General features: G+C 39.3%; 2 protein-coding genes across 2 annotated transcripts; one reads left to right on the plus strand and one right to left on the minus strand.

Moving 5' to 3' along the window:
• LOC108666374 lies at nt 1-16,141 on the plus strand. Its single transcript, XM_018153232.1, has 5 exons — nt 1-25; nt 11,314-11,396; nt 12,706-12,918; nt 13,243-13,368; nt 14,053-16,141. The coding sequence occupies exons 2-5, from the start codon at nt 11,337-11,339 to the stop codon at nt 14,428-14,430; spliced, it is 777 nt and encodes a 258-aa protein (XP_018008721.1). The 5' UTR covers nt 1-25; nt 11,314-11,336; the 3' UTR covers nt 14,431-16,141.
• LOC108666372 lies at nt 16,135-25,316 on the minus strand. Its single transcript, XM_018153230.2, has 3 exons — nt 25,224-25,316; nt 24,640-24,908; nt 16,135-24,117 (listed from the first exon to the last, which is right to left on the minus strand). Exons 2-3 carry the CDS (start codon nt 24,874-24,876, stop codon nt 18,217-18,219), a joined length of 6,138 nt encoding a protein of 2,045 aa, XP_018008719.1. The 5' UTR covers nt 24,877-24,908; nt 25,224-25,316; the 3' UTR covers nt 16,135-18,216.
• Between the last annotated feature and the right edge of the window lie 2 nt (nt 25,317-25,318).

The following is a 25,318-nucleotide window of genomic DNA, read 5'->3' on the forward strand; positions in this document are numbered from 1 at the left end:
CTGGCTTGCGAGCTTCGTTTTGACGGTAAGCCTAGTTTGTTTCAAAATTATTTTTTTCTATTTAGGGTAAAAGATGATTAATTTATTATATAATTATTTTTTCTGTAAATAATGGTCAATACGGAAAACTAAACAACGGGACATATACTAACTATGCGTTAAACACTAATTATGTTTGTAATCTTTAATTTTTCTCTAAGTTTTTTCGAACCTTACATTTGTTAATAAAGATGAAGCAATGCATTAACCTTTTTCAGATCATGATATATGTTGTTGATGGTTATAAATTGTCAGTTACTGCTTTGCTGGCAGATGATCGCAATGATCGAAGGCAGATGATGTCGATTGCTTGACCTTCTATCTAGTCCTTCGTCGGGCAGGATATAGAGCTTCTATTGAAGCTGCTCCACGCATTTCCTGTTTACATCAGTCCACATCCCTATAAATTATTTATGACCAGCTCACTTAACTTTTGCAACCTGAATACATAACGTTGATCTCGTAGGCGACCTGCCGAAAAGTGTCTTTATGTGTAAATTAGCCGAACTGGTCTCGATGAGCGCGACATCAACTTACGAGACTTTCTTCCTTGCGAACGCTTTGCTTTTCTTTTGTGTTGTAACATACAGTATTGTATTCTTTAGGTGCGGTTTGAAATAAACATTGTATTAATAGGATGGCATTAAAATTACCAACTGAAACGCTTGATCAGCTTCCGAGATGAAGACGTCACTCCAGGTACAAATTGGCATTGCCATTATATATTATTATTATATTATTGACAGTTGTAGCCACTTACTGACCGCCAATGAAATCCTTACAAACTATAGAGTCTGACGAACTTATTAGAGCCTGACTCGGTGTTGAGAAATGGTGTTCCACTCACTTCCAAGGAAGGAGAGTTTTTGGCTGTATTAATTTAATATCGTGGACTGGACTGAGCTAACATAAAGCAATTCTTTTCTTTACTTCCCAGAGATTCTAAAGACTTAATAACTTTTCCATGAATATTTGTTGGTTCATTCCGTTTATTAACATGGAATTGTTGAAGAAGCTGCGCGCCCTTGTATTGAAGTACCTACCTATACGGTATGTAAAATTCTTGAATTCAATTATTTGAAGGAGTCGCTTAAAGCTCAGTGTTTAAATCCTTTCAGTTTTTATGTAAATGTAAGTACCGTTCTGTTGGCGTATTAAGTCGTTTTACAACAAATCTGGTGTATTTGAGTCATATCATAATATCCGAGCGAAGGTCGCTCCCTATATTGATGTTCCCTTGGGGCTTTGACGATTAGGTATTTTCTTACATTTAGAATTTTCGATTGCTAAAAATTGTTGTCAGAAATCCAGGAGCGGATATCCAAATTCAAATTATTCCTTGCTCATATCCCAGCAATTCTAGAGGCCAAAGACCATGTGGAAAGGATTAACGTGAAACGATTAACGTGATGAGTCACTTTAATCGCGTTGAACGCATGGTGACAGAAGTTGGATAGAAATGCAGTTCTATGGAACACCAATAGCTACATGACTGTTATGTCAACTAAGATTTTTATCAGGAAACCTATTAAAATAAGAGAATCGTGGTTTTTTGGCTTATTTTATGTGCAGTCACGCGGTTGAAAGAGTATATTACTCACTAAACTCTTTAAATAATTTATATTTCGATAGTCTTTGAAACGTTCGATAGGAAGTGGGAATTATGTGCATTATAGCTAACAAATTGCATTCTTTATCTTAACCTATTCAGTTAAAATATTGTTTTTGTTTATTAATTTTGTTGAAGTGATTTCGTGTGATCAATTTTTTCTTGCTGAACAGTTTTTTCATTCAACTAGTGCGGAAGAAAGGCCCTGTGTTTAACCGCGTGTTAAGTTGGAAAGCCAGCCAAAATTTATTTTATTTTGTTAGTGATTCATTGAAGGTATGATATAATGCATTCTTATGATTTTACTCCCGTTTCTAGGCTTCGTCAATCTAAGTTTAGGATGTTAGCTTCGGAAGAGGGCAATCCGGATTAGATTATGACTATCACGAATCATATCGATTTCCTTCAGAATAAATTGTTTTGTTATAACGTTGGCTTATAATTGCAAGATTTTTGCCGGTATTGTCTGGCGTTCTGTCAGACTGAAGGCCGGTTATAACCGGTATGATTTTACATCTTTGAACTTCCTTAGTGCTCCGACTACTTTGCAATATTCTGGATGATTGAAAGTTCAGGACAATTCATGGACTTTGCGGGTAAACTAGTTACTTTTCCTATAAAGTTGACGGGCGCATGTAGCATCGAATTGAAATCAGCTCGACCCTTTCTCAGATTTTTACTCGCGAAGCCATTTGAGCGCTAAGAATGTTCTTAATTGGAAGAGATGTTTGCTTCCTCGGCTTAATTAATTGGTTGATGATCGTACGTTGCGCAGTTTGATGGGCTCAGTGTTTTTCTGACTGTTGTGTATGTATTTCACGATACACTCATGCGGTGATCTTTTTTGTGTTATCATAAGTCGACAAAACAACATGATTGAATTTGTACGGAATTTATAGGTACTTTGAACTGTTATCTGGATTAGCTGCTCATATTAAAGCATGACATTGCGCGACTCTCGGGTGTTCTTTATTATTTATACTTCGATCCAAATCTTGTGTCTCACGGAATGATGTGGGCGTTTGCTGATAAGTTACAAGTTTATAGAAATTGTTACTAGTTTTAGTATATATTTTTTTGTGCTTACCAGCGTTTCAAATTTTAGTTTCTCCTTCGATGTGCATTCATCACGATCAGATGTTCAAAATTACATGGGTTTATAATCGTGTCTTTGGAATCATGGAGCGAATTTTTGTAATTTATATTTGGCTTCTAATTGATTCGTCTATCATAACAATAGTTGATGTTGAGTAAACTCGTTAATTATTAAAATGTTAGGGTTGTCTTCTTTCTTCCTATAAAATTCGTATTTGTATAATGACAAGAAACTTAGATGAATGTCAAATAGTTTAATGTATACATCTTCTATGTTTTCATCTGACTTCTCTGCAATAGGATTTCATTGTTCTCATAACCGCAATGAGCATTCGCCTCTCTAATCCCATATCAGTGATACGATCTGAACCGCTGAACCGCAAAGTCCTGCTGATTGGTAAGATGGACTCGGTCAATCGTAACTGCATGCGGATGATGTCGATCGTCAAGTTTTATCAGATTCTTTAAATGACATGATAAGTCTTATGCGCATACTCGGGCTGGATGTTGAATTTACGACGCACATTTTCAGAATCCGGTTTGAGGAGTGCCTCTGGTACTGGCTCAAGCTCCTGGCTACATGACGTAACTTGCTGTTGCTATACAAGGCCTCTGAACACGAATATCATGGACGACGATTAATGCATTTGTAGACGGAAAGGTTAAATATTTTTTGGCCGAGTGATGAGTTATACTGAAAAACGTTGTTGAAAGTGCGAGCAAGATGTGCGTCTTCGCTGTGCTCGGTGTACGTAAGTAGTTAATTATTTATAGTTTTATGTAATATGTAAGAGTTTTGTACACTCTCCTGAATTAAAGGATAACTCATTACGTAGAATTTAATTTCGATATCGTCAACGTCCAAACCTAATGTTTCAGAGATCCTCGTTATATAATTATAAGTTTTGACGACGACGTTTTTTTTAATGGGATCGGATATAGGGTACGTTCAGAACGTTCGTCTCTGAAGAGGAATGTCCCTTAAATATGTCAATATTTAAAGAATTTCGTGGTGACTTCTATGGTTCGTTGTATCGGTAATTCTGTCTTGAAAATAATGTGTGTGACGATAAGCTTCATGTATTGGTCTTCAAACTTTTTATGAAAAGTTTTGAATGTGTTTTTAAATTGAAATTTAAGTTCGAATCAAAGGAAATGCATTAATAGGACAAAATTAAAAACATAATTAGCTAAATACATTTTTTCTTGCTCAACTTTTGAATTCTGCGGAATCTCAATTCTCAACCGACTAAGCTGCAATCGCTGCCTTTGCTGTGCTGTGACGTTGCGGATTTTTGTTGTCACATTTCCGAAACCCATTTTGCTTCACTGCGCAATCTTGCACTCCCGCCATACAAAGTTGTGGCACCGTCTAACGTTTCTGACAACTTTCCTTGCAGTTCTTACGATTTTATTTATGTATTTCCGATGTTTGTTTGTGCCTGCTTCTAGAACCAAACTGGTTTGTAACTTTATTAGGCAGGTCTTTGCTTCTATATACTTCAGTCATCCGGCAGCGCTTTCAAATATATGGTGCATGGTTACTAGATACGTTTAACACGTTCTCCGCGTATCCGGTTGCACCACTATTCCCTTATTGTGAAAGGCTTTCAGTGGTTGCTGCTTTAGTTTATTACTGCAGTTTCTTATCGGTTTTTCAAGGATATGTGTTTAAGTTATGTGTCTTTTATCGAAACTGCGTCAAATATTGCGTTCGGTACGCTTTTGTACCAATACGCGATAAACATGTTAATATTAGGTGCAACATGCTCATTTAACGTTAGTTGCACGTACCTGCTTCTGATCACTGTGTTTTGCTATTCATATTACATATATTTAATAAACATGCTTCAATTTGCTGTAATAATTTTTTTACTATTCGTTGGATTCATACTGTAAGTTAGCTCGCTACCGAGATTCTCATGCCTAGGCTTTCATGATTTTTTTCCTCAGCTCTGTTTGCTTTGTCGTTCATCGGGCTTTCCCGCCTTATACAGGACATGCAAGTTTATTTGAGTGAGATCACACACGAGGCTATTCTTGACTGATGCAACGTCCGTTGAAGTTGCTGAGACGTTTTCAACTGCACTTTTATTTCTACTGCACTCTTGTTGTCTCCATACTTTGCTCTCGTATTGGTATCCTTTTCTATTTTTATTATTTTTGAAAATCAGCATATTCCTGAAGCTCAAGGTGAACTCGAGATCCATCAAGTTTTTTTAATAAATATAAGTCCTCCTGATTCTGTTTAGGCATTTCATTACTTTTTTTTAATATTAAGGTATCCAGCATTAATGTCTGGAATCATCATGTTGGCAATGATTCCCTGTAAGATAGATACTTTTTACTCGTTGTCTTTCATTTTTTTTACCGCGTTACGAGCAACTCGAGTCACATTAATTTCATTTCTTACGTAAAAAAATGCACCATGTGCAAATATTTGTATGAATGCGCCCGGTAAAATCGCATCAGGAAATTGGTGAAAATAAAATGTATAATTTGTTAGACAAAGTCGTAACAAAGCTTACACACGGACGAAGAAAGGAAACGTGTGCACGAGTATGTATAGGGTAAAACAAAATTTACATGTCTTATTCCTATGTATATATATACTACTTTTATTCATTAGTTTCTAAAAAAAATAAAGAGTTGGTGCCTCTCTAAGTCCAAGTTCACACTTACGCCAGCACGGATTGCAAGCAGAGTTTTCCATTAACATTGAATATTGGACGCCAAAAATATATTGATGAACGAAATTTATATTGTCAATACTGCATAGCTTTCAGAGTACTTGATACTCATTCGATTTTTCTTATTTATGTAAGCACGTTTGACTGACTGCAATAAACGGTATTTTCGATGCTGTGCATCGTTGAGGTCCCGCTGGCTGGGCCGAAGTTCGGCGACGCAGCAGGCCGTCTAGCTAGGCGACCTCTTCGGCCGTGGCTCTAGATCGTTTGCTCGGCAGGTTCAAGGTTGCCGCATGTATCTGGCAACGCTTGCAGCTTTGTCGCTGTCTGTTGACATCTGGGCTCGTGTTATAGACTAGCACCTTTTTTTAAATGAACATCACAGAAATTATGCTTTAGTGGAATCTGTAACGTACTTTCTGCTGGTTATCTGCAGATAACTGTAAGCTGTGTGTAAATTTCAATATGTTCCATTTTTCAGCAGATGCTTTAAAAAAATTGAAGTGAATTTCGTGTGCACCGCATCATTTGATGCATATTGACATCATCAAAAATGTATAAAGAATTCAGTTGATTGATTTCATTTGTCGAGTCATAGTCATTCGTGATGGGCACATCGTGGGAAATCCATTTTCTTGTGTGGCTCTAGGATACCGCTCGGCACATCCGGCCGGCAGCGTATACGTGTCTCACCGCATCCGTTGAGACCTTAGCGCTTATGTTTCACGAGTTTAGCTCTCGACCAATTATACTTAATAACACTAAACGTAAAGTTTAGATTACGAGAAGTCTTAGCAAATAAAACGGATCAACTCCCTTGGGTAACTTTTAATACCTAACGTATCAACGAACGTCAATAGACATAGCGCTGGCAAAGACTTTATTCTTCCAAATAAAGCTTTCGCTTTTCGTGCATCGCACGGCGCGTTACTAAATATTGCGTCTAATAAAAGCCCAGACCAGCATCACATATACATTGCCTGGCAAACAAGTCGCTCCTTAAATTGCTTCAGTTTGTAAACATACTTTTCATTGTTTTCTTACGACGCTCTAATTGCAACATTGAATAGTGAATCTGAGAGAAGCAGGGCTCCAAACGTTTGCATAGTGTTATATGTATGGATGGTATGGCAAGTAGTAAGAAGCACAGTTGCAATATGAAATTAAATGTTCTAATAATCAGAGCGAAACTTTCTTTTATTGGATGGAATAATTTCTACAATAACTGTTTAGGAATGATCACAACTAGTTCCAGATATGCTTGTTCTTACCGTTGAGCACTTCTTTCTCTGCATAGTTTACCATATTACAAGATAATTTAATCATAATCTTATCCTATAATTCAAATATACACAGCTTCGATACTTCCTGAACCTTATCGCGTGTCGGAGGATTTGAAATGGTCAAACGCAGCTTACTTAAGACTCTTATATCAACGTCGTGTTATATCAACATTTCTTTGTACTGCATAAACCCAACTGCCGTTTCTTATCCGAGGAAGAATCAAATTTTCATAACTAAACTGCGTGTGGGAAGGTTCAACTAACGTTGTTTATTAAGCTTTCGTGAATTATAATATAGCTTTATAATATTATTTCGCACAGAAGGATGGATATCATCACCGTAAATGTTGTCGATTTTGTATGACTAATTTTACTATGTTGATTTATTATGGCCTGAAAACAAGTTATTAAAAAATGACTGCAGAATGTTTTCGGTTATTTGCTGCGTGTTGAGGTGACCGAGAAACTTCTCGCAATTACAGTCGTTCAATGTTATGGGAATTCAGAGTTTCCTCGTTCAATACGTATTAATTGACCCTCGGAGTCTGAAGTTCATTCTATCTAAACAAAATTCAACTGATGGAACGCTCATGACGAAATTTGCGAAGTGAAAGTTGTTCGTGTGGTACAATATGAAATGCGTATAAAGCTCTGTAGTTCTTAACTATCATGGCTGCCTCATTTGCCCTTGTATACGTGTGTTCGCTCGCTGGTTATGAGGAGTATTGAAAGTGTTATGAGGTTTCCTTTGACGTAGGTAATCTCTAATGTTTGAATTGTTTTTAATTTGCTTTTTTTACTATTTCTAAGCGATTCATGTAATGATAGTCTCATTATTTGAGTTTTCCTATCCGATACCTCGATTCAACATGGGATTTTACTGATTTAAGGTGCGAAGTCCTGTTCTTTCCTAGAATTATCTTCGTATCTCGTGGATGACTGTACTCATTTGACAAGTTTGCTTGCATTTTAGTGTCACGCTCTGACCAAGCAAAGACCTCCCTAATTTGGCCCTAAAGGAAGCTTTTAACGACTGACTGCAGCGTTACGGAGCCCTAAAAATAAACCTCATGCAGCCCATAATGAGAAGCCTAGATACATTGTCCTCTTACTGACTTCCTGCCTGTCATGCGCCGAACATAATGCGTCTTGAATTGCAGTATTTATTTGCCACGCCATACGCAGTTATATGCGTGAGTGCTTCGTTTGCCACAGAGATAAGTTCAACTAAGTTGGCGTCACATAATTACTGTACGGTAGATCTGTTCGAGAAAAATCTATTTCGACATACTTATTGAAGTTTACTTATTAAATTCCACTTTTAAAAGCAATGCTTACTATCTCATGTGATTTCAGCTTTCACTCTAAATGCGAAAGCTGGAATACTGAACAGAATATGTCCATATATATGTTTCGTTGAGCTTTATCTCACTTTTCTGTTGAAATCATGTCTATTCTCGACTTGTTGCGTCAGAATATGCTTGTGGGACCACGCAAAAGTGTTAGTTATATAAGCTATTATCTTGCTAAACTTTTTTGTCGTTTACAGAATCGAGCGGATGTCTTGCATCTGAGTGAGCAGTTACAAAGGATGCTACTGAGCGGTGCATTGACGATGTCATTTTTCAATAAGCCTTGATTTTCTCTTTGGTGTTACATTGGCGGAAAAGAATTGACTTGCAGCAAATTGGGGGATTCTTAAGATGAAACTCTATGCGCATAATTATCAAAATATATTTCTCTCTGTTACTACTTTATTAGAAAAGTAATGATTATATCCTATTGTCAACCCTGAGTTATCAGTGCGATAGATTTTCCGTGGGGATTTTCTGAGAATCTGCTCTATTAATGCAGTAGTTTGAGAACCGAGTCAGCTAGATCCGCAGCGGCTGATGACAATCATAGCGGCTGATGTCTGGTTTAAGGTTGGTGGGTTTAGTCTGGAAAGCCCTCTGTGGTTGACGGAGTTACGACCTCGTAAATATAATTTCGATATTACGGACCCAGTTGCACATGTAACAAGAAACACATCTTCGTTGCAGAAATTGTTTAGGAGGCTTGCTAACTTTGCCGCGTACTATACGAATTGGTTTTGAACTCATGAGCTTTATTCGAAGAAGCTATATACGCTCCTGTTAATTGAGCTCAAAATTTCCTTGCGTTTAGGGAGGATGAAAGGAACACCAAGAAAATTTTTTCTGCACGTTTTTCAATTTACAGGAACTTGTCAGTTCATTCTTACATGTCTCAACTAACAAATAATGGAAAATATTAATTGATCCTCTTAATCAGAGGGCAGAAATAACAATATAACTAAAGCCAAAGAGCAAAGGAGATCCTAGGTCCTGCACCTCACGCCCTAAAGTACTGACTATCGAGGACCATAGCCTCGAAGAGGCTAATTGTCGCGGTCTGAGCTTCGACGTGACGCTGAGAAGAATATGTGTGGAATAAAAGTTCCTCATGTTCGGTCTCAGGTCCATTAAAGCCCCTCTTGCGTTATGCCTTTGAAGCGAACTGCGTATTAAGACGCTCAACTGCTGCGGCGTCAATACGAAATCACGTTAAGAGGAGTCGATTGTGAGTTGAATTTGCTCCCGCAACTCAGCCTATTGTGTTCAGCAGCTAGCAGCCCGGCTGTAGAGAGGTTGCTGTCCGAAAATTTCTTTTAACTCGTAATTCAGCTCAAAATAGTTATCCCGTAGTTTGCCTAATGGAGTCTGAACACATTTCTTTCACTCACACCCGCGAGTTCTTCCGATCCAAGTCATTAATTAATCCGATCAATTAATTACATATGTGGCCCAGGGGTTAAAGTTCAGAGTACCAAGATTGGAGCAGAGGCGCGGGTTCGATCCCAGCTCTGTGCGCCAGTTTCTGATCAGAATCAGCGAGGAGGCCGGGCGGTTAAGCCCGGCCTCCTTGAATAGAAAATTTGAAGCAGCGAGTTGCGAGTTCAAGCCCGCAAAATGCAGTGGATGTTCTGCAATGTTAAGAATCGAATATTACATTGTTCTGCAATGTCAATAATATTATATTACAAACCTACCATACTCAGTTTCTTCATACCGCTACTTATTCTATGCCAATTTTCTATACTCAACTCGAAATTAGTATAGCACGATAAACTTTTTTATACTATGAAAATACGATCCAAACTGGTACCTATTAGGCATATCATGATATAAAAAAATTTTAATCACTGAAGTACATTTCCGTCGTTTGAATGCAAGCTCAAAATACCATAAATAAATCCTAGTTAATATTCACGTAAAATAGAGCTAACATTGGCCCATGTCTGCATCATATTTTGACACCGACCTCGATCACTACTGTTATAGCCAGAGGGCCTATTTCTATTCGAATGCCAATAGCAAAAAAAGCATCATCTTCGTTCTGCTATTTCATTTATTTATAGTAAAAGTTACCAAATTAATCTCGATAAACAATACTATATAAGGGAACATTCTTCTGTCACTCAAAAGTTATAAATTTATAATTACTATTTGAAAGAATAGTGATGAATGCTATCCGCGAAGAGAAATATTTTGCGTAATCTCAGAAAGGCTACTTCGATAGCACATTACCAAAGGGTCGTAGAATATTTCAAATGAGTTTTTTTTTCAAATAAGGCAGCGTGTTCAAATAATTTATTGCGGCGAACGTAAATCGTGAGTTTTGGTGTCATAGTAGTACTTGACGAGAACACAGTTTACAGTGAAAAAATGTCAATATTACCGAAGAGAATAACATGTTTAAGCTCACACTTCATTTTAAACCATGCATGTTCTAGTGCGTTTGTTACTTTGATCAATGGAGCGAATGTGACCTTGTTCTCCTGAGGAAATTCAATTTTTAGAACGAACGAAATTTTCTGACGATATATTATTTCATTATAATTTTATCATGTCAGTCAAGTAGCATTGTAAATTGCCGCCCCACCACGAGCTGTGTGCTGCGCCCCACCACCCAGATACACACGTGTGTATCTTGGATACTCAACGGCGCTTCTGTGGAGAGCCATAAAGCGACGCCGAAAGATGGTTAGAATCGTGGGTAGGATCTGATGAGCCCTACGCAAAAGGCTGGTTAGATCTTATCCGCTGATGAGCTCCATCAAGATGATATGCTTGTGACCGTTGCTATACATGCCGTAGAATTCAGGAACACATCTTGAAACTTGAGCAGCTTCCAGCATTTTTGCTTCTTTTCTCATTTAAACTTCATCATTTATCACTTTTGCGCACACCAACCTCACGATAGAAAGCCCATATGAACTTTGACCTGGAGACCACACACAGTGCTTGTAATATTCGTAGGCAATTATAGTCAGTCGCGAGTCTCGGATAGACTTCACGCTACTCCGACATTCGGTTGCTCGTGTCGTTATTATCCGTCCTATCAATCATGTATGCATTCCGTGTTTAACTCGATATTAATATGAATTCGTGGTTTACCTACCTGCTATCATCCTTTATTTACGATTGGAGGTAGAGAAGACACAAGCCACCCTTTATTACCAATTGGAAAAATTGAGACTTGTGTGAGAGAGTGTCAGAGTTATTTCCCGATCCCACAAGATATTTTAAATGTGCAGTGGCATCTCGCTGCGGCGGGACGATGGCGGCAGCGGTCACGGAAGCGAAGCCTCGACAGCTGCAGGTGGCCAGGTTGCTCCAGGTGAGCTTGATTCACTTTCCATCGATTTATAGTCAGAGTTGTCTCTTCATGTTAACTGTAAATTTTTCTTTGTATAAAAGAGCAGAGTGACGTTAGAAATGAGTATCGGGTCTGACGAAGTTATATATATTTATATATTTTACTCTATCATGGTCACACAAACTTTGTGGCTAGTTTATCAAAATACAATTGATGTAACCATTATTGTAGTAATAATAAAATTAATACTCTACTAGCCATTGAAATCCATAGTGATAAATAAACAAAGTCATCCGAGCCAGATAATGTGTTTTCAAACATTGTCCAACAATCCAACAATATTCTTTAGTTGTTAATTAGGTAGGACTCTTGAATTGTAACAGTCGCGTTTCATTTCTTCGTTGCGGTCGATTCAAATGTTCCATTTGGTGTATGGATTGGCGCTTATGTAGTTTATTGAACTCTGTGGCAAGTTTTATCAATAACCCTGCCAAATCGGGAAACTAAACTTATCGACACAGTTCTATTTATTTTGTCATCTCCATCAATTGTTTGCATCCAACTGGCGTTGGATGCAAGTTTCATTATCTGTCGTACTAAATAGTTACATGCTAATATAATTTTATCAGTATTTTAGCCATATTTCTGAAATTTATCTGATCTATTCAAGTTTTATTGTGTTAAATGATGAATGTTGTTTTATAGTGATGGGATTGATTTATAATTCTTCGATTGCATGCGCTTTAAACACATCGCAAAATAGAAGAGAAAAACATACGTAGCGTCGGCTGCACGCCTTTTATAAATCATTCGCTAGAGGGTATTGATTTTTAAGGATGTCCTAGAGTACTATAATCATATCATCTTGACGGAAAAATGCAAATCTATTCAAGTTTACATACAGTGGGGGGAAATAAATATTCGTACACTTGAAAAATCGTATTTTAATGTATGTAAGTACACAAACTTAACAGGAAAAGTGATTTAAATTATGTATAGAGACGCATAGTATTCAAAAATACTATCAAAAGAAATTAAAATTGCATTAATTTTTGTTGCATTGAGATTTAATTTCTATTGATGCTATTTTTGAATACAATGCGCCTCTATACATACTATAAATCACTTCTCCTGTTCAGTTTGTGTACTTACATACATTAAAATACGATTTTTCAAGTGTACGAATATTTATTTCCCCCCACTGTATATGCCGAAAATAGTATCATATTGCGGTGTCTCTCCTGGTGACACGCGTGCAAAGAATCATTTATTTTTGCTAGCGTGCCCATATCTCTGATTGAGTTCTGATGAATCTTTTGCCGGTTATTAGGAGGAAGAAGAGAGCTGGATTAGCTCCGAGGAGCTGTACACGGACGGCAGCAGTGACGAGGAGTTAGCTAAAGGAAGCAGCGGTCGTTCCATTCACTCATCAATCCCACACCAATCATCGACGTCGCCCAGACTCGTCTTGGGGATGAGAAATGCACGTCGACCTTTTCCTTCTCCTGGCCCTCCTGCAACTGCGTCGGAACCTGCCGTGCAGGTTTGTTGAATTTTTTTGTGTTGGTACAAATTATCGTTCATCTCTCAACGGACAATCCATCTGTCAGAAATACAGTGAAGAGTGCCATTCTGAGCCAAGTTACTAAGCACTTAATGCCGAAATTGTTGTAATTGAGCAGCTGAAATATCTGGAAGTTTGAATAAATGTAATGATTTATGTTTCACTTCACCGTAGTTCTTCGCAGTTTAATTTTTCTCTCCGTTTTATGGTCTATTGGCATTCGAAGAAAATCTAGAACTCTAAAGCCAAGTGGCTGAGCTCTGTGATAATGCAAGTTGTTACTGAAGGTTCCATGGTCCACAGGACGCACCTCACTTGACGGAGACCACGCGCCGCCTCTCCATGCTGGGCCTTCATCAAGAAGCACCGCGCCACCCCGCCGCCGCCGCCGGGGCTGACCGCTGCTACAAGGATAGACAAGATAAAGAGGTCTTGTTCTCTTCCTGCCTCGCAGCTTAACCCTAAGTTGCTCAGGATGAATAATCAATGAAATTTTAGTAATCAGGCATCCGGATTTGGCTGAAAAGAAATTTTATTAATCAATCATCCGAATTTGGTTGGAATTTTTCAACCCAAAGTTATGTTAGTGACAGATACGTTCACAGGAACATATAGTAAAGAAGTCACATTGAACTCCCGTTCAAAAATTTGTAGGAAATGAATTTTAAATTTAGGAATAGAATAGTATTACTTTAATCCAATGTTCTTCTACTTCGTTTTGCAATGCTCTACGTCTCACCCATGTAATAGTGAAATTTCACCTGCTGATAGTACCCCAGACACGATAGACATCGTAGATACGAGCTCATATAGTCACTGTACATTTCCAGAGCCAGGCTTCAACACACTCTAACTCTGAATATTAATAGATATATCGTAAGTAGAGTGAAAGTTCCGCGTTTGACTAACCTTCAAATTATCCAACTTCATTCTTTAATAATAACGAAATGTCTTTATTAAACAATATTTTTGGGTTGTAGGTTTCATATTATAAATCGCAGAGAGTGTCATCTAATCATTATTATTAATTGCAGTATACTGCGCCATTAATGAATATACATCGGCAATCCCACATTAATATAAAAATATTAATGTTGACTTATCGATGAGCAGATGGAGGAGCAAGAAGACATAATGTTGTGGCGGCCCAAGCGAGGCTCGTTGAAGCTCCCCCACATCGACCTCTCCGGCCTGCAGTCATCAGCTCGCCTGACCTGCGATGTCGCCATCGCTGAGGACGGATGCGGGAATGAAGCCGAATCTTGCGCATGTGAAACGAGTGTCCTGTTGGAACAACCCGCGACGACGGACGAACAGAATTGTGACTACAAAACCACATGTGATTCCCCCGATGATAAAGAGGAAACGTGCAACACCGAAACTGGCAAGACGCGCGCTACTGAGCGAGAAGAAACGAAGGAGAGCATCGCTAAGACTTCCACCACTCCTACTGCTATTGAAGGCCGAATGAGCGATGATGGAGGAACTTAAGAATGTGATCATTCTTCGGAAATTTGATAGGTTTTAACATTTATAAAAGCCAATTAGTTAATTTTGTAAGTTTTCTTTTCTTTGAGCTATACATATAGATGGTTGGTTGACTTTCATCCGCATTTTAAATCAAAACTCGAGCTCGGTTTATACTTTATACTGATGCCTTCACATCGCTTACGAATCACCATTTCTTCACTTATTTAAATTTAAATTCCTTTGTTTTTCTGATGAAATTCCTCTCCTGAAGATCTATTTTTACAGTGCAAAAGTCTGCGCGATTGCGTTTTGAATGGCGTTATGAACGTGCTCATCATGCTCGCTGAATTTATTTCCTAACAATAATCTCACAAATTTTAAACGCAAGTGACCAGCTTTCTTGATGGTTCAGTTGGCCGCATTATAATTGAACTTTTGGCGCTTATCTTTCTGTACCATTTATGCTTCAGTTGTTCTATTTTGCAACTCATCTATATGAGCCTAAATCTTATACGAAAAATTAGAAGCCTCTGTAATAGACGACTCTTACATATCTATGCAGTAATTGCTGGAAACTTGTGTAGCCTCTCTGATAGTATGTGCGGTGATCTTACATTGTTTTGACGAACGCCAATGTGGATGGATGAAGAATAACAATGCGCACTTTCCAAGTATCGACTTTCCGTATCGGTGCTACGTACTTTCCGTTCGTTACGGGTTCAAATTCATCCTTCCTCTAGACAACTCCTTGCCACCGGTGAAGTGCACAGCGCATTGGCCCAAACAATCATTTACTGTAGCAATCATCGTTGGGAGTAATTAGCTCGCTGAAATGCATAATGCTGTCGAATTTCCCTCTCGATCAATGAATTGTTTGTTTTCACTCCTTGCGTTCAAATTTAGGGCCAGAATGTATAATGTAATTTTTGACATTTCTCTCCTTTTTTGAGTGTTTCTTGAATTATGAATTATAAGTTGATGCCTGTTATTCGCGGTAATGTTCACTCGTCGTGTGCAAGCGATCAATCAAGTAAACAGTAGCCCTAAATGGTCCATAACCTCCTCCTATTAGTGCTCGAGGTCAGAGTAACCTATCCGGCCATTTGCCCATAGTATCATTCTTGATACTGTGGGCCTACCACGATCCGGAATCGACAACAGATTTCAGACAAGGTTACAACCACGACACCATACATGTCACGTCTCGCAATTGCTTGTCCGGCAAGTAATAGCATCTCGCTAACTAATTTCAGTGGCTTGATAATATCGCATCAAAGTACATTTTAAAAGTTATACTTTTGTAGTTACATAAATAGCGTCACTATATGCCCGGTAGATAGCTCTAGTAAAGATGCCGTATAAATTCATGAATGTGACTCTCTTTCAGTATTTGAAACTAAGAAGTTCGCATATCAATATGACAATCATATTCTCTTCACAAACGATAATGATTTGGTGTTCATGTACGTGATTGCATCCCTGAGGCTTGAGTTGAATTGAAGCTAATTCTAAAGTTTCTGGCGACTAATGCATCACTCAAGATGATGCATGCAGTATGCTGAGGATGATCAGTTATTCCGTAAATTGATGGAGTAGTGCAATAAGCACTTCACCACAGCATTCCAAGTCTTTACCTCGGAATCATTCTTTATTTAGACTCGCAATTGGCTCATTTGTGACCCTCTTTCCCGTACTCCATATTAATGTGTTTTAAATAAATCATGCTTTTTAATCAAAAGTTTTATTCACGATGTGAGCCAATCACTCAACCAAGATGAATTTTTTTCGCACACAATCGTTTCTGCCATAAAATCATCAAGACAACGGGAAGCCAATGGTACATTTAATGGTTTTAGATGAATTAAATATGTTACGACTTTTAACAACCGCTGAGTAGTTGACTTTTTTGTAACTCTTACAAGATTTTGCCAACGGGACAATAAATTTTGTTATTTCTATGTGCCATTAACTTCTCCGTATCATTTATATCATATACGTTAGAACAAACCGCTCAAATAACGAGTAGAAAATTCGGTCGCGTTTAGACGAGTGACATGTATTTGTTTTATACACGGATAAAATAAAACCTACATCTACCTGTCCTGTACAAAGTCTCGACTGTACAAAAGGACAAATCAATCCCTCGAAATTAATTTTGCCATGATGAGAAGTGGACCTGACAAAATAAAGCAGTAACATTGAGGCATTACTGGCATTTATTCGGACATATTGCCACTTCATTACTACCCCGGTCCAAATCATTAACAAAGAAATATCAATACTTTGAGGTGATAATCTTACAACGAAAATCACCAAACGAAACCTAAGAAAATTGCCTACGTATTCGGAAAAAAAGCATGAAGCAAGGAAGGACCTACAAAGAGCCAAGTTTTTTTCAACAGAAATACTGGTCACAATAGAGCAATAGATCACAGCTCAATTAATAGACCAAAAGTGCTTAACAAATAGAATATAAGGGCAGGCAATGAATATTCTTTGAGAGCTAATCAAATTAGCAATCAAAATCACTGATAGAAGAGAACCGTGCGACTATAGAAACACTAAACATTAAAATGACTACCGTGATTTCTTATCGAAATAATCCATATAAATAATCTAAAAATAAATAGAGAACTAAGTTTGATCTGTCAAATTAAACAAGAAGCAAAGTAAACCGAGACGACCTCATAGAAAAACAAGGATCTAAGAACACCTTAATTTCCATAATTCGTGCACTTGCTTATTTGATACCACACTGCAGCAACTGAACCTTACTTAACATATGCACAACACTGATTGTATTTCTTTACAACATTTCGCAAGCCAAACAATTTCATTTGTAGTACTAGTGGCAAAAAAACGATTAAAGCTTCATAATTCAGTCGATTCATATTACATCATATCAGATATAATTAAACTATCTCCATCTAATATACATAGCATACATATTGCAATGTTATTGCAAAAAATGCAGTCTTCGCTTTGAATAATCACTTTCAACAAGAATATGGAATTATTAGCAAGCCCTCTGCACTGATCAGTAAATAAACACGGTCAGTGATCGGCAATGCTAATAACCAAAATAAAAATTATATTTTCTATTAAAAACTTTGAGAATTTCAAGTTCTCGTGATTGACGCCCAAACGAAATAGCTGTCGCTACATAGATTCGAACATTCCAATGGTATTTTTGTATTAAAATGAAAATTTTACCCACTTCTTTTGCAATAAGTTATGACTTAACAATAATCCTGACGTCTAGAAATGTATGTACACTACGACGACCTTTGTAATACTATCTCTATCATCGAAATACTGTACACACATCAAATAATGTACACAAAGCGCTCTAGGTAGAAAAGAATACAAGGCCGACTCGACAGACGAGCCCACACCCCATGCTGATGAAAAAAAATGCAACATATTATAAATTGAACATTTTTACATGGAATGCAAACTAGGAAGGCAATAGGTGCGAATGAAATAATTCGTAAATCAAAATACACCTATGAATTTTTAACTCGACGGACCTCTAAATACGCACCCTCTTACACATCAATCGCAGGAGTGGACGAAATTCACCGATGCTTAGGCCAGTAAATGCCGCGCACTCTAATAAAACGACTTCCAGGAAACTCCACCTGGGATTAAACTGCAGGGAAAAATCCATTGTGTGATGGCGAATAACGCGTCGGTGCAACACCGTTCAGAATTACGTAAGAGCTAATGAAGCCTAATATTCAAGACGCATATTCATTACATGTATCAGAAGTGGGAGTGAGCTGGCCTCATTTGATGGGGCGATGTTTACTTGGCACTGCGGAGACGAGGAGGAACAGCATCTACAACAAGGGGCTTTTTCCTCGGCGACGCTCGTCTATCAAGCTCCTGCAGAGTAGAGCCCAAGACTTGATCGGTCCTGGCTGAGCGCATGCGTTTCCTAGATATGTGATCGTCGAAGCCCAAGGCACTGTCGTTGTCCTCGGAAGTCGGCACGGTCGGAGTGAGGCGTTTCCTCTTAATTTTGGGCCAGCCGGTGAGGTTTTTTCTTCTTTTCTTAATGTGTGACTTGCCCAGACTTGAACCATCCATATTTTCAGAATCAACAATGGAGAGACACTCAGAACTTGCTTCCGTGATATCGTCAACGCTGGAGACATCGTCGTAACACTGGTTCTGAGGAACGCTTACACATTTGCACATACTAGCGTTTGTACAAATATCGACACTACTGTGATCTAAAGTACCAGATAACGAGCACAAATCACCGTCCGTTGCTCGTTCTCGCATCTCAACCAGAAAGTACGGATCAACTTCAAGAGCTAGAGGATCATTCTCGAGTTTCAACTCTTTTAAAAATTCAATTGGATCGGTTGCGGGCGTCTTCAATTTAATATCCGATTTTTCAGTTTTGATTACTCTACTACAATTGCTCATAATACTGCTACTGGAACAAAGTCTTTTTCTCTTCTTCCGTCTTGAAACATCTTTCTTCGTATCAGGCTCTTCATCATCAGTAGTTTCTTCTTTTGCCTTATCTTTCAAGTCGCGTTTGACCTTTCTGTTCCCTTCTCGTAGCTCCTTTTTTATATCAGGCTCATTCTTTATTTCACTCTCATCCTTCAGCGAAATTTTGTCCATGCCTAAAATCGCTTCACGGGAGAGGTCGTCCTTCAGTTCTTCCATTGATGGTAACTCTTTGTTCTGTTGGGCAGCACGTAAAAACACGTTCATACAATGCTCGATGGCTATAAAATCATCAAGAGTTTCAAAGTGTTCTGTAAGTGGAATTTGCGAGTTAGAGTCTCCCCCAGGTGTGCTGGTGCCATCGGACGTGCCTTGGTCCTCTTCCTTCAAACCATTATGACTCTTTGGACGTTTGCTCTTATTCTTTTTTCCCGGCAGAATATCACTGAAAAGTGCCAAGGTAGAAGCATGGCATCGAGGACTCTTACGGGCCAACTCTGCTAAATCAGCTCGCTTTTTATTTGCCAAGTTTCTTCTTGCGAGGTGATCTCTAAAGTATTCTCGGGGCATTTCATAAGGCAACACGAAGCGAAGAGCTTCTTCCTCTTTATGATATTCATTGGAATTGTCGCCATCTATTTGACGCTTGTAAGTTTTATACCAGGGCTCTGCTACAGGAATATGTTCAAATGAAAAAACTATTTTATCGATTGCTGATGTACACAAGGGTACAACATTTTGGACGGGACCTCCATCAGAGAAAGAAGTTTCTTCTTCTTCCTCTTTATCCTGTGAATGATTGACAAGGTTATCATTGGGTAACTTATCATTTGATTCATCATTGGAGTCATGGTGTTCATCCTCTTGTACTTCATCATCGCTGCATTTTGACCGGCATCGATTTCTCGTAACTCGGCCTGGAATAATTCGTCTCGCGTTGGACTTGCTCGACAATAGATTGTTCGTAGTTTTCACACTCTCATCGCTTGGAGAAGGTCTCCCTCGTTTAGTCTTTTTGGTGTTCTCTTGTCTGCTGTCTGAAGGTTCCTCTTCAATAGGGTGTGGCGTACTGACATCCTCAGAACGCGTTCTTTCTCCATCACTTCGATCATGGCTTCTTCTAAGTCGTTCTCTGGTCTCAGGAAACTGGTAATATTCCCTATTGTCTCGCAAAAAACGTTCCGCATCTGAAAGCCTCTTCTTTGAAATTCCGCTTGAATTTTGAAGATCCGAAGTACTCAGCCTTGCTGTGTTGGAGCGAGATGCGCGACGATCGCGCGAAAGCACCGACACTGGACTTTGACCAAGACCAGAATTAACAGGAAAAGAGAAAAAATTGTCATCATCAGTATCTTCATTGAGTCGAGTCAGATCATAAATAGTACGTCGATTCCTGCTGCCTTTTGGGCGACCCTTGGGTCGACTCATAGGCGCCGTTGTTTCAGATTGACACTGTTGCCTTGGGTGACATTGCAACACATCAGGGGTAGAGTTTGTATCCCTGGAGTGAGTTGTCGACTCCACTGGCTTAATGCATTCATTTTTACTTTCCTTTTTGGTATCGTTGGTATTTTTATTAATTTTTTTAAGAGATTCATCATTAGATATAGATTTCCCAACACCTTTACGACAAGACTTTTTTCTTTCAGGTACAAAAAAATTGCTATCAGAATCTTCTGACGAATTTTGATCGATGGAATTTTTCGAAGGAAGCCGTGACTCAAGCCGACGTGATTTAAGTGGTTTACGGTCCTCGTCTTCATCATCTTCATCCTCATTTTCGGAGCTGGAATCTGGACGATTTTTATTTTTCAAAATTTCTTCTTTTTCGTTTATAATTTTTTCTGTCTCTGATATCAAACACCAATCGGCATTCTTCTTGCGTCGCATAGATTTTTTTCTCTCGAATTTATCTCTATCGGCGACAGAAATTTCCAGCAATAAGTTTATATCTACTTTATCACTTGTATTATCTAATCCATTATTCTTGGATATGGTGCTGCTACAGTCGGAGTCATCGCTTGCTAAAGCAGAACGGTGACTGCGATGCTTATTGTTAGAAGGCCCACGCAATGGAACTGATCCATTTACTAACCGCAGGCGCACACTCTCCTGTCCATTACAGGTTATTCCAGTATTTTCATGATGACTGATGGAGTCGATATTGCCACACGAGTCATTCGCACCCTTGCTGGCGTTTCGGGTGGCCATTTTTTCAAATAAATGGACTCCCAAGCCATTACTGCCCAGGTTGTGAGTTGCCCTGACATGGCCAGTAGATCTGCCATTGCGTACGGTGGGGTGACCATCTTCAATACCGCCACAGCTCTCTTCAGACTCAGAAAAATAACATTCTGAACGACAATTTTTACGCAAATTTGAAAGCTTGGTATATTGTTGGTGCTTTTCACAATCAAGATAGGCGTCGGAGCTGCAAAGGCGTCGTGATGATCGATTGCCTCGTCGTCTGCAAAAGGAGTCAAAAGCATCCGAATGATCCTGAATAATCCGGACCATCTCTTGTGGTGGAGTTCCACTGCCTGACAACGGCGTGGGCGTCTTCACTGACTTGCTATCATCGACAAAAACTTTGTCAGTAGTGCAACTTACAGCAGCTGTAAGCGATGATGAGTGATGCCTAGTTTTAGTAGCACAATGTGATGAGCTAACTACGGTGGTAGCCCCAGAATGCGAGAAAGTCGTGGCAACAGACACAGTAGGTGAACTGCTGACAGCAACAACAGGGATGACAGAAGACTGGCGATGAAGTTTGGACGCACAAGCTAATTTATTTTCGTTATTGAAGTCAACGCAGTCACTGCTCAAGCTGCGGGTCGTGCGACGACTAGGACTGTGGCTAGTAGTAGACAAAGGAGTTGTACTTACTACAGAAATGCACGGTGTAGGTACTGATTTTCTTCGGAGGTTTCGACCAGACCTTAGGTCAGTGTTGAGTTCATCATTGCATGGAAGAGATCTACCTGATGAAGTTGATGAATCGTTAACTCTATTTATATCTTCGTTTAATGCATACCTTTCACTTGTTTCAGAAGCAATAGAACATTCAGATTGTTTTAAAGATAAAGATGTAATACTCGTATCATCTAGCGGATCAGTTTTCTTGCTTGTAGCTTGGCCTGACTTAGAAATGGAAGAACGAGTTTTACATACAACGGCTTTAGAACGATTAGTACAGGAGGAAGTGTTGACTTTGGTAACTCTATTGGCTTTCTCAGACGTGCTGGGACTATTACTTACCGAACACTTAGAGCTTTTAGGCTCGATAGGCTCGGAATTTTTAGAGGAACAAAGACCGATTTCAGAATCTCTATTAGCAATTAAAGATTCTTCCTCATCAATAGTGTCGAGTTTTTCGGTCACTGTTGCGTTGTTCAGAGTACGACTACGTAGAGCTCTTCCACAAACACCAGCAAGTGCTGTTGTTTCCCGGTGGCTGCCCTCGCAGGGATCAGCAGGAGGTAACGGTGAATGGCTCGGGGTGCCTAGAGGCGATGTGCTGGGAGTGACTGAGGGCGACGTGCGGGAAGATCGTCGAATGCTTGTGCAACACTTGACAGTTTGACCAGCAACTTTGGCAAGAACTGCGGTATTGCAACCCTTGGTATCAGTTTTTGTACAAAAACTCGTAGATTCAGAACTATTGGTTAAATGTATTGGCTTCGATTCAACTCTTGGAGATTCTACTTTGGCTCCAAGATTTACCAATGGCTGGACAGGAGCAATTATTTTACTAGGAGTTAAATCAAGATCCGTGGCGTTATTAGTGGCGGTCTCGACAGTATTTGCTCCAGTAGATACTTCTTCTCCCAAGTTCGAAGACTCGTCGTTGGTGGAGGTCACGCCCAAGTTCTCAATAACCACACCATTATCACCTTCATTCACATCGTTCTGTGGGGAATGATAAGAGGAGTTGGAGTCGCTGGAAGAAACGGTTAATATCGATGCAGTTTCTTCTGCTTTTATTAATAGCGGATCGTCCTCAGCTAAAGCAATAATCGACTCTGGCGATTTGGACTCAGTTTCCGTGTTGAAGATAGAGTTCTCATGAAAAAGAGACACACCTCGGTCGTCCTTCAAAATTTCGTTTGTTTCTTCCAGGGAACTTGAGGAACTACAAACTAAGTGATTATTTTCAAGATGCAATTCGTTCTCTGTATGAATTGTACTGCTAAGATCGGGGGCAGAGCTCTCAACTTCCGAGTCAACTTGTTTTTTGTTAGTTACATCGTCACGTTTCAAAGAACTGTCACAAGTTGTTTTTTCATCAGATTTCTCACTTACGGTGCTTGCATTGACTTCAATAATGCATTTTTCTGATGAATCAGTCTCCGTATCATTGATCAACTCGCGATCATCCGATATGCCAACCAGAGGTGAACTCTGTGCATCAAGGGTCGAGCTGATACATGATTCATGAGAACTCGGGAGAAGAATTTGTGGAGTAGGCGAAACTTCAGACAGGCGCTGCACGCGAGATTTAGGACCAGCTTTACAACCGGAAACTATTCCACGTGATTTATCTCTTCCAAGAATCAAGTCGCTAACCTTTCCGTTCAGTGTACAAGCCACACCCTTTGAGTTATTATTATCAGCTGGAGAACTCACGCCACAAGATCTCAAATCAGACGAACCTATTGATTCATTAGATACCGAATGTGATGGGCTGACATTATTAGCATAGTTTGATGCAACTGAACTTGCTTTTGAAAATTCCTTAGAATAGGGACCTCCATGTATTGTCAGTAACGACGTTTTCCTATTGCTGCACGTAAGGTTCAATTCACGTAACGAAGCTTCAAATGAACGACCAGGATCGGTGGAGTGAGGCGAAGGTAAACTATTCACTACTGTGTCTGTGGCTTCCTGGGCAGTCACGATTCCGTTGATTGTAGTCCTTTCAGATGATGAAGAAGATGAGGAAGTGAGAGGAAAAGCGGGAGTGAAATTGGCGGCCCCGTTAGAAGAACATGAAACAGGAAGAAGTGGAGCGTCAGGAGCAGAACTGGTGAAGTATTTCGAGTGAGAACTTTTGCCGTTGGTGAGATGGTCGAGCGGAGCGTGGTGTTTGTGGTGCGTGGCCGGATCAAAGCTGCACTGAGGGTGATGATGTGCCGTGTCACTGGAGGGGCTGGGAGGAGCAGCAGCTCTCTTGGCTACATCGTCCGGCCGCGCACCACAACAAAGACCAGTGGCTGGTCCGCTGTACACAGTCTCCCCTAACTGCACACAGACAGGCAACTTTAGAACAAATCCTAAGCGTTCCGTCATTCAACTCTAGCTAACTAACTTAACTCTTTCGGTCAGAAGCGGAGTTGCATCACATCCCTAAATTTGTTGTCGCTACTATCTACATTTCCTTTTCGTTTTAGTTTGCTTATCACCACTTTAGCGTCCTATTGATGATTAGCAATTAACGTACTTTTTTTCCCTACGCTAAGCATTAGATTGCATTTGCATGAATACTCAGAAAGAACAATTCTATTTCGCTTAATAAGCGTGATTCTACATAGTCAAGACGTGAACAGAGGTGCCTTTAATTAAGCTGCCATAAAGTTCCATTTTGTGGGAATGTGTACCTGAATAGAACTCAAGCTTATGAGCAGGGAATGGTACAATTAGACATCTTGATTAAATTCCTTAACCGGAGTAATTATAATGTATATGTTTATAATAGACTACTTTTCAAATTAAAAACTGCTCATTGCCTAGGTACTCTATAACCAAAATTTATTATGAACTCACCTTAAATACAGTGAAAGGCTTGCCGATCTTAGTGGAGTTTGTGATGATATTGTAGGCGCGGACGTGAGAGCCTTCTGAGGCCGAAGGTGGAACTGTAATACTGCTGGTGCCGGCAGAATGATGGTGTGTGTTATGATGCTGGTGCTGCTGTGCTGTGCTTAAGCTATTGGTGCCGTCCTTATTCTTGTTGGTGTGCACTGGGACGTTGGTGGTACTAATGATGCTGGTGTACCTCATCGGGGTGTTGGTGCTGCGACGCAACAACAACCCTGGAAAAAGTTATATAGGTATATCATATGCCTCATAAACCTAATTACCAGACAGCAAGCTTTTCCTTACAAGCCCATGCTGATGAAGTACCAAAATCTTATAAAACCAGATTTGACTTTCAGAAATATATAAAGAGCTACAGTTTACAAAATAATAGACTTTAATGGGAGAAAAAATTCTACCTGCATCAGCACTTTTTTCAATCCATGTAAGGTGTGGCAGCATTTGATCCATAATCCATAGCAAGATACCGATATTTATCAGTAAACATGATTTATTCCAAAATAGTTAAACAATACGGGATTAAAGCTAACCAACTGTGGTTGCTGCAAGTGCGTTGGAGAGCTAGGAGGCGTGGATGTGAAGAATACGAACTCAAGCGCCTGTAGGAGCTTACAAGCCTCTTCTC

This window comes from Hyalella azteca, unplaced genomic scaffold (genome assembly GCF_000764305.2).
Source record: "Hyalella azteca isolate HAZT.00-mixed unplaced genomic scaffold, Hazt_2.0.2 contig12949, whole genome shotgun sequence".
In the NCBI taxonomy this organism is placed as follows: Eukaryota; Metazoa; Arthropoda; class Malacostraca; order Amphipoda; family Hyalellidae; genus Hyalella; species Hyalella azteca.

Excerpts from the sequence above, each read along its gene's own strand:
- LOC108666374 (XM_018153232.1), top strand. The coding sequence starts at position 11,337 with ATGGCGGCAGCGGTCACGGAAGCGAAGCCTCGACAGCTGCAGGTGGCC. Across the intron at positions 11,397-12,705 it reads AGGTGGCCAGGTTGCTCCAG|GAGGAAGAAGAGAGCTGGAT; the intron begins GTGAGCTTGATT and ends GCCGGTTATTAG. Across the intron at positions 13,369-14,052 it reads AGGATAGACAAGATAAAGAG|ATGGAGGAGCAAGAAGACAT; the intron begins GTCTTGTTCTCT and ends ATCGATGAGCAG.
- LOC108666372 (XM_018153230.2), bottom strand. The coding sequence starts at position 24,876 with ATGAGGTACACCAGCATCATTAGTACCACCAACGTCCCAGTGCACACC. Across the intron at positions 24,118-24,639 it reads AGCCTTTCACTGTATTTAAG|TTAGGGGAGACTGTGTACAG; the intron begins GTGAGTTCATAA and ends GTCTGTGTGCAG.